The 9,779-nt window shown below is 50.5% G+C and overlaps 1 protein-coding gene across 1 annotated transcript in view; it reads left to right on the forward strand.

The window, feature by feature from the left end:
• SLC7A11 (solute carrier family 7 member 11) overlaps positions 1 to 9,267 on the forward strand; it is a gene marked incomplete at both ends in the record, with an annotated part of 66,429 nt that extends 57,162 nt beyond the window's left edge. The window contains 2 exons of the mRNA XM_084244796.1: positions 281 to 458; positions 9,200 to 9,267. Of these exons, the coding sequence (XP_084100922.1) occupies positions 281 to 458; positions 9,200 to 9,267 (246 nt within the window). The remainder of the gene's footprint in view (positions 1 to 280; positions 459 to 9,199) is intronic.
• Between the last annotated feature and the right edge of the window lie 512 nt (positions 9,268 to 9,779).

Raw genomic sequence — 9,779 nt, forward strand, 5'->3', positions numbered from 1 at the left:
ATCCTAATGATCAGAGAGCCAGGGTTTTGAATTCAGAAACAGAAACCATGATGGTATCTAGCTGGAGAAATAATTCAGATGGAGCAGCTGAGAATCCCACGCATCTCTAGAGGTGCTTCTCTCTTGAGAGGAAGTCAGGGGTGTGTTGAGTGCTTTCTGGGCCCTTTAAGGAGCCCGAGGGTCAGGTGGAGGTGGGATGGTTGTCCCGGGGGGAGGGTTGGGGGAGTGAGTCCCTTCCTGCACCCTTGGCCTGGAGCCCTGACGTGCCTCCGTGTTGCAGGTGCCGCTCTTCATCCCGGCCTTGTTCTCCTTCACGTGCCTCTTCATGGTGGTGCTGTCCCTGTACTCGGACCCGTTTAGCACTGGCGTGGGCTTCGCCATCACCCTGACCGGGGTCCCTGCGTACTATCTCTTCATCATCTGGGACAAGAAGCCCACATGGTTCAGAAGAATGTCAGGTAAGGCCGTGAAGGGGGTCTGGACCTTTGGGGGGGGCCTCAGCACAGGCGTCTGCGGCTGGTGGGTTTCCTGCCGGCTCTAGATTTGAAGGAGCATTTTGGAGCCCTTGGCCTCGTTTTCACAGGGTTTAAAGGTCAGCAGGGGCGTTGAGCCAGTGGGGAGACAGCAACTTGAGCCCCTGTGAATCTCTGCACACGCTTTTCTCGGCTTTCTCTGGCGTCTCTTGTGGGCTCGTCTCTCGTGGCCATTCCTCCATCGCTGTCTCTGAGCGTCCTGCCCTTAGGTGCCTGGCCTCTGGGCTCCGGGGCTCACACTTGCACACGCACGCACCCATGCTCAGGTGTCCGTAGTCAGGCACGCGGGCCCCACACCCATGTGCCCGCTGCGTTAACAAGATCAGGGCCCTGGTGAGAGCCGCCGAGGCCGGTGGGGTAACAGCCTGGCCGACGTCCTTTACCCTACACCTGTGTGGGTACCTTCCCTGCACGCCTCAAGGCTTAGAACTAGAAGAGGTTGGTGGCTTCGATGCGCTGCTGCATCTTCATTGGAACCAGGAGAAGAAAAAGCGGGAAGGATGTTTAGGGAAGAGCCACTGAATCCTCCCGGGCTCTGTGGTTCGGGCCGCTGTGGACTTCTTAGCAGAGCTGCTTCCTTAGATGGTGTTTCATCAGCGCTTCTGTCGGTGACCTAAGTGCTCTTCTGAATCCCTGGGGCGTCCTCTTTAACCCAGGGCGAATGTGGTTCTGAGATTCTACGCCATTAACATACTTGAAGAATGATAGGACATTTGATGGAAGAGGAGGAAGGCAGAGACCCGCACAGGTTTTATGTGAGATCACAACCCTAGTCATAGGTGTGCCAGCTGACGGGGAGCGAGAACAATCAAGACAAGAGTAACCTCCCCCTTTTGTTGTTTGATTTCCACGTGTTAGCACATTTGTGATCTGATTTAATCCTTAAAACGACCTTCAGAGGTAGGAAAAAGTATTTCCCCAGTTTTTAGGTTTTCAGCTATACCATGGGACAATGTACATAACCTGTCTCAAGTCAAACAGAAATGGAGTAGAAGCTCTAGAATCAGGCTCGGTTTTGGAATCTAGAAAAACCCTCCTGGGGCAGTGAAGATGGATCAGAGAAGGTGATTACTGTAGTGATCTTTTTTTATATTATTGTTATTTTTTAAAGATTTATTTATTTATTTATTTATACACGTACTGGGCACAGTCAGAAGCGCGGGAGGGTAAGAGGATTCACCAGAGACAGAGGGGGGAGCAAAACAGGCAGACTGACGAAGTACACTGCTGAGGGGAGCAGCGGGCGAGACAGGAGAGGTCTGCTGCGCCATGTGGGATTGTTAATTTTGGACAGTATTTGGTTTCTCCCCTCAGATGTAGTCCCCGTAGCTTTCCCACCACCATAGCACCCTTAATCCATCTCCACTGTCCTTTGAGCTCTTCCCTCCCCTGTTTTGACTCTTCCCCCTCCCCTCTCCCCTGCTGTGTGCCTCAGATCTATGATCAGCTTACAGGTTTTATCTTTTTTCCCCCTGACCCTGTGTTTGTTTTCTCTATATTCCACATGTAAGCAAAACCATTTGGCGTTTATCTTTTTCCTTCTGACTTCTTTCACTTAGCATCATCCCTTCCAGCTCCATCCGTGCTGCTGCTAATGGCAAGAGTTTATCCTTTTTGATGGCTGAATAGTATTCCATTTTGGTTCTATATACACCGTGGAATACTACTCTCTGTGGTGATATTGAAGAGATTAGGGGAGTCTGCACATGAACCATGTCAGCAGGTGTCCTGGAGGAAAGGACAGACATTTCAGAGGAAAATCTATAGGGCTTAGTGACCAGGGGCGCTAGGGGAGGGGAAAACAGAGTGGCTTAGCAGGTAGGAAGGGCTCAGGAACAGGTTCCTTGAAAACCCTTCCCTGCTTTCCCGAGCATTTCCCTCCCTCATCAGCTCCTTCCACCCTGCGCAACATCCACACGTGAGGTGGTATTTCTAGGCCAGTTGGACAACCAGGACTTGCAGACATGGGGCATTTATTTTTGAGCATAAAGACTCTAAGCCATTGAGCTAGGATTTGACCCATGTTGACTGGACTCTGGAGCCCACGCTCCTTCTCCATCCAGTGACTGGGTGGGGAGAGACACAGACACAACACACACAGCCAGTGGAGTGGGTGTGGCTTGCTGCTGAGTTTAGGGAACAGCTTTTGTATTTCTCAATTGTTTTCATTGGCTTCCTTCACCGAGTGGAGTTTTAGAAGCCTAGTAAAAAGCTTAGGGAGATTCCTGATAAAATTGTTGAGCAATAATATCTGGGTTACTGAAAAAAACATCTTGGTGTCCATGTGGACTCCTAGCGTGCTTCGCGAATGCATTTGGAAGTCACGCACTGGACATATTTTTCTGCTACTCTTCATCAGATTTTAATTGGTATTTGGTATCTGTAGACCTTCTGTTATAGAGCAACCCCGATATTAAACGGGTTCCTGGCTGTGGGTCCTCACCCGCGCGCTTTAAAGAGACTTATAAATACTCTACTACAGACACACACAAAAGGGTTAATAAAAGGTTTATTTACAAGAGAAAAAGAAAATAAGGAAAAGGTACAACTCAGGGAGAAAATAGGGAAATAAAGTCTTTAATGTGTCCTACCCGATCCGACGACCTGGAAACCCAAAGTCACTCTCAGAGCTGACCGGACGCTGCAAGCTGGCCGAGAGCCCAAAATGGAGAGCCCCCAAAGCCCACGTGTCTGCCTTTTGTATCCACCTGGCTGCTTAACCCCACCCTCAGGTCCCAGCCACCTTCCCTTTGGTGGGGATGGGATTTGGAGTTCCCAGTGTCTTTGGCTTTGGCCTGGGGTGGGGGTGGAGTCCACAAAGCCTATATGGAATTTGCTTTGGGACAGCCTTTTCCCCCTAACACTTCCACTAATACTTATACCTGGTTTTGTTTTCTAGCTGGAGGCTCATCCCCCAGCACAGTCACTCTGCTCGCTCGCTGCTCTCAGGCAGGCAGCACAGGCTTGGCTCGCCTGCGAAGGGGTCTCGTCTGTTTCTTGCCGGAGCGCACTGGTTTCCTGTAGGCTATTTCTGTTATGTCTTTTCTGTTGTAAGCGTAAATATAGAACCTTATCTGGAAAAAAAAAAAGTCTTGTTAAGCAACATCCACCACCGGGATTGCCCTCCTCGTGACCACGCTGAGGACAGGGGCGCCGCTGTGCAGCAGATCCTGGCTGAAGGAGTTACCTGCTGAGCCCCCGGGGAGCAGGGAACGTAGTGGGAGAGAGCTGCAGCCCGGTGGGCTCCAGGGGAAGGGAAGTGATGCCAGAGCCTGTTTTGCTCTCCCAACCCATGTGCTCTCGCTCTCCAGCCCCGAGGCTCCTTCCTCTTGAGCCAAGACTTATCAGGCGGCGGTTCTTGCAAGCCTCCCGGAGGGATCTCCTGGCTTGTGTCATTTCGAGGCATCCTTTGGTGATTTTTCTGTCTCGTATTTTGGGTCCCAAAATGAGAGGCAGCTTTCTGTGAAAGACGCAGCAACGTTGTGGTCCTGGATGGCCCTTTGGCGCCTGAGGATGCTGCTCCATCTCCCCGGGGAGCAGCTGCAGCCAGGCCTTTCAGCTGCAGCCGGTCTTCATGCCCTTCACCTCTGGGGCTGCCCACAGGGAGCTGCAAGACGCAGTCTCCTCTGTGATCTTGGTTGATTCTCCCAGGCAGCATCCTTTTGGTAAATAAATAAATAAATAAATAAATAAATAAATAATTGTATTATTTATGCCTGCAGTAGCAACCATTTTCCTAGCCTTTGGCCAAAACAAAACACACTGGGCAGGCACCAGAACAGCAGAGTCCCGAAACCCCGCCTCACCTCTCGTCCAAATGCCTCCTCGTTGCTAGAGAGAATTTCTGTGAACTTGGACTTGGCGACCATGAGTGTCTGCTTGGAGCAGTTAGCTGACTTGATAGCAAATGCTTTTACTTGGTAACGTTTGGGTTTTCTATTAGCATGTAAGTGCACCGCAGAATCTCCACCAGATGAGACTTGAAAACCTTCCTTTATCAAAATGCATTTTACCCAGGGCGCTGCGAGAAAGAGGTTGCACAACGTTGAGAAAATGGGGAATGGCTGTACAGTCAGGGAGATGTGCTGAATCTGAGGTGCTGAGATTTTCAGAGGTTGGAGGAATTTTTCTGGCCACAGGATGCCAGTATTGAACCACGGTTTGTCTGAGGGTGCTTCTCGGTGAGATGGAAATGTGCTCTGAAGGGAATATTCAGAGACACAGAAAGCTGCTCTCCACCCTCTGCGATAGAGTGGTTAATTCTCCCGGTGACTGATAGATCCATCGATTGATTGATTGAGATATGAGCTTCTCACCCCAGGAAAATGCGGCGCAGACCGCGGGGGCACGCTCGACTCCCTGGGGGTGACTGCACCTGGGACCAGGGCCAGCGCGGCTGGTGGCAGCTGTTTTATTTGGCTGCTTCGCTTCTCAGCCAAGTCTCGTCACCGCTGAGCGGGCGAGGGGTGACAGCGCGTCGGTCCCTGGGGTTCGGGGTGAGACGCAGAGAGCAGCTTTATTGAAACCGAATCCTTTGATTCTGGAGCTCCTGCCGGGTGTCGCCAGCACGCGGGCTGTCGCCCGTCATGGTGGACGGAGGCTCTGCGGTGCCCGCGTCCCAGCGGCTGCTCAGACCGCGACGCCTCGCCCAGGCGCCCCCCGGGAGCCGCCTGATGTGCTTGGCAGCCTCTGTGCCGACGCTGCGGTGCGACATTTTCAATGAGCCCAGCTTGCTTACTTTTCCCCCAGTGCCTGAACCGTCTTTCCAGTGAGCATAAAACGAGAGGCGACCTGTGAAAGGGCTGTGAAGCCTCTAAAACCCAACCAGACTGTTACTCATGTTACGGCTCCCGGGGAAGGTTGGTTTTATGTTCATCCTTCACAGATTTATTCAACTTTGGCCCCCGTTGCTAGGCGTGAGTGGGTCCGTCCGAGCTTGCGAGGTCAGGTGTTTGACCTGACCTCAGGGGCCCCTCCTGCGCAGGAACGGGGGCGCTGAGAGTGCAAGGGTGCTTGGCCTGGGGGCTTGCAGTGGCTGCAGGCACTGGAAACCCCGCATGCGGCTGCAACAGCTCAGCTTTCCCTAGGGACAGAGTGCTGGGGGGGGTCGAGATCCCCAAAGCCAGAGCCTCTCACGAGTGCGAGGTCGGGTGCCACCGGCTCTGTGCACTTCTGGCAGGCCGGAGACTCCCACCGGGGCTACTCGCATGTGCTGAGCCCCTGGCTCCCCTCCCCGCCCTGCCTCAGGTCCCCCGTTCGATGAAAATTATTCAAGGCCTGAGGTCCTGAGAGGCAGAGCATGGCCAAACCCCGGGGAGGATATTGAGCGTGGAGACAACTGGATGGGGGTGGCGGGGGGGTGGGGGGGTGGCAGAAGGGCCGCACGGGCCTGTCCAGCGCCGCATCTTGCCCTCCGGGCTGCTGGGTAGAGGACCTGGCGGTGCTTCCAGGAGGAGGTGGTCGCTCTGGGAAAGCAGGAGCTCTAAGGGGCTCCCTGAGTTTGTCCAGAATGGACTCAGGGTTGGGGAGAGGGAGAGTACAAAGGGTTGGGGGGTCTAGGACACAAAAGAGCACTTGGGGAGCAGGCTCTGGGTCTGGGCCAGAACTGGCTGTGCGAGAGAGGCCTTTGCGAGAGGAAGAAATCCCAGGAGACGAGCGCACAGAGAGTCACACACACGTGCTCGCGGCAGCCCTTGCAGGGGGTCAGTTCGGGGAGCTGCTGGCGGGTCCCGTAGGTAGAGTGGGGGCGTCCCCCTGACCCCGCCCGTCCAGACTCTTCATGGCCCATCTAGGTCAGGCCCAGCTCCTCTGCTGCTTCCTTCTTATTGATCGCTGTTTGCTTTCTCATGAGCCTATTTGTTTCCAGGATAATTTTACCATTTCCTTTTCATGCGAACATGGACTTCAGTCGCTCTTGAGCCTTTCCATGCCCCGCGGACGGCTCTGCCCGGAGTGGCCTGTGACACACACCGTTTATTCAGGCGCACTCGCGGCAGCTCCCCATGGGTCAGCCCCGTGTGATTTATGTGGCGGCAACATCAGTGTGCTGAGGACGCACTGCGGGGGAGTGTTGGAAGCAAAGGGTGAGAACATAGGCCGGTGTTAGTGACATTAAGTAACGCTGGGAAGGGACTCTTCCTAGTGACCATTACAAGTCCGTCAGTGAGAAGGACGTCTGTCTGGATGAGAGGTGTTGCTGGGATTGAAGCCATCAATAAGATAATAGCTCTAGAGGCTCCACAACCAGGATAGGTTTGAAAAAGTTCTGCAGGGCTTGATAACAAAGATAAGAGGTGAGCAGAAGAGCTGATGTTCCCAGGAGCTAGAGTCTCAGAACTCAAGGGCTGGCCAGGTGAAGGGGCCGAGGCCTCCTCCCGCCCGGCGCCCGGCATTTCCGCCGAGCTGTGTCTTCATCTTCTGCTTCTGTGAGTCTAGGCTGGGGCTTGGGAAGATGCATTTCTGGTGTCTTAGGTGATGTTCGTGTTGCCAGTCTGGGGATTACTATACTTTGAAAAACTGCTGATTTCATCCAAATCCCTCCTTTTATTTTTTTAAAAAAGATTTATTTATGTATGCACACAAGAGCTGGGGTACAGGCCAGAGGTGTTGGGGGTGAGAGAATTCCCCTCAGAGTGGGGAACAGAACAGGCAGGCAGACTGAAACCCACTGCTGAGGGGAGCAGCGGGGAGGCAGGAGAGGTCTGCTGCACCGTGTGGGTAGCTCCCTCACCAGGGAGGCCCAAATCCCTCATTGTAAACATGACTTTTATTGAGCTGTAATTGACATATATCCTTGTGCCAGTTTAAGGTGTTGGCTTGATGCATTTCTGTATTTCGGTGTGACTACTGCAGAAGCCTTAGCTATATCCTTTCAATGCACTTATTTCCTTTCTGCGCTGAGGACAGTTAAAATTTAGTCACTTGGCAACTTTGAAGCTTATAATCCAGAGCTGTTTGTTGACTTGTATTCCTGGGCTCTGTCAGATCTCCAGGACTTATTTACCTGCTGATTGTGAGCTCGTACCCTTAAGTGACACCCCACCCCCCATTTCAGGCCCTGGTGACCACCGTGCTGTTTTCAGAAATGAAATTTTTGTTTAGTGTCCACATAAAAGTGATATCCTGGAGTATTTGTCTTTCCGATTTAGCCACGTTAGCAAAACACCTTCCAGGTCCATCTGCTTATCACAGTGGCGGGATGTCCCTCTCCTCAGGTGCAGGTCACAGCTCATCCACTCACCCACCCGCAGACCTTAGGCTGTGTCCACCTCTGAGCTCTTGTGCGTAACGCTGCAGCGGCCTGGGGGGTGCGGGTCACTCCTGGAGATGCTGCTCTCACTTCCTTCACACATACACCAGGGTCGCAGGATAGTTCAGATTTTAAAGTCTGAGGAACCACCACTGTTTCCCACAATGGCCGCACCAGTTACATCACCAGCAGCCGTGTGTAAGGAGTGCTTTTCTCTGCATCCTCACCCACATTGATTCTCTGACCTTTTCAAAAAAAAAAAAAATGCAAAGAGGGATGAGGTGCCGTGTGGTGGTTCTCATCACCGATGACGCCTGCCACCTCCTGTGCCTCTCGGCCACTTGTTTGTCTTTTTGGGAAAAATATCTATTAAGATCCTTTGCCCTATTTTAAAATTAAATCATTTTCTTCCCTCTTTTTTTTTTTTTTTTTTTTTGGCTGTTGACTTGTATGAATTCTTTATATGTCTGGATACTAATCCCTTATCAGCACATGGTTTGTGAATATCTTCTCCCACTTCATAAGTTCTATTTGTAGGTGGTTTCTTTGCCATGTAGAAGCGCTTTAGTTTCACGTAGTCCCTCTTGTTTGTTTTAATTTTTAGTTTTCAGTGTTTTTAGTTTTTTGCCTTTGCTTTTGGGGACTTATCTAAGAAATCACTGCTGAGGCCACTGTCAAAAAATTTTCCCTTCAGTTTATTTCTGAGTATGACAGCTATAGGGATGGACTGATACAGGCAAATCCGCCTTTTCTCTGTGGGCATCTTTGAAGCTTGAGCTCTGCTGGGTTTTTACTGCTTCTTCTTTCTTGTCTAGCGCTTTTCTTGAGATGTTTTCTTCAGTTTAAGTAGGTAGCTCTTGAGGTATTCCTCATGGGGAAGGTGAGTGTTGTTCCCTTCTAGCCCCCCATCTTGGTGACCTCGCCCCCCAGATACCTCACCCTATAAAGTGGATAACCGAGGCCCTGAAGAGAAGACATCCACTCAATAACACACCACATGTCTGGGGCTCAAATTATATCCTGAATCTTCTGATTTTATTGAGGAATTGCTTATAATCTCATAGGTGCAAAATCAGCAAAGAAATTTTAAATGGAATGTGAAGTGTATTTTGAATGTTTATTTGTGTCTTCGTCTCAAACTATTTCCAGACTCCTGGTTCATGAATAAAAGTCTTATTTGAATACAAAATATTAATGTATTCTTGCTGAGAAGCTATCATGGCAAGTTACAGCAGTGACAAATAAATTAATTGAGCATGATAGGATTCTAATGAAGAAAATAATTCTTGAAAGTGCTGTATGAAATGGGCGGTTGTGTGTTCTCCATGTTCAACCCCAAATAATTCACATTTAGCTGTTTTTTGTGCATTCCTGATTTCTGTGCATTTTTAATTTCTCTTCTTTATTTTTTTTGTAGACAAAATAACCAGAACATTACAAATAATACTGGAAGTTGTACCAGAAGAAGATTGTCATAAATTATGAATTAGTGCATTCAGAATCTTGGCCTTCTGTCCTTGGCCTTGTTTCTGCCCAACAGGTAGAAACACAATTTGGATCTTCACTTCATTTTCTGAAAATCCAGACGATTGAAACTTTGGTGATGGACTAAAGGAGTCCATTGTTTCTGTTCATCTCTTTTAGTGTATTCAAGCTGGTTCTAAGAAACATAGTCATAACTCCATGCAGCTGCGGGAGCTGAGGCGTGGTTGGCTCATGAGTTGACAAGGCTCTTGCATCGCCCGGGCCTGGCTGGTGGGCGAGGGAGTCAGGCTGTGGTGTGTTCAGGCTGTCAGTGGCCATTCTCTGTCACGGCTCTTAGCCTGGCTAAGAGCCTTCTGACTGAAGACTGACATGGCTTCTGTATATATAGGAATTTTTGTAAAAATGGCGGTTGAATACTATAGATGACAATACTGTGAAAAGTGTTTTCTACTCTTCTGGAAAAAAAAAAACCACACACTCATCATTGTGGCCCAGAGGAAAGACAGACGTTT

The sequence above is a fragment of the Talpa europaea genome, assembly GCF_964194135.1.
Source record: "Talpa europaea genome assembly, chromosome: 10".
Classification (NCBI taxonomy): domain Eukaryota; kingdom Metazoa; phylum Chordata; class Mammalia; order Eulipotyphla; family Talpidae; genus Talpa; species Talpa europaea.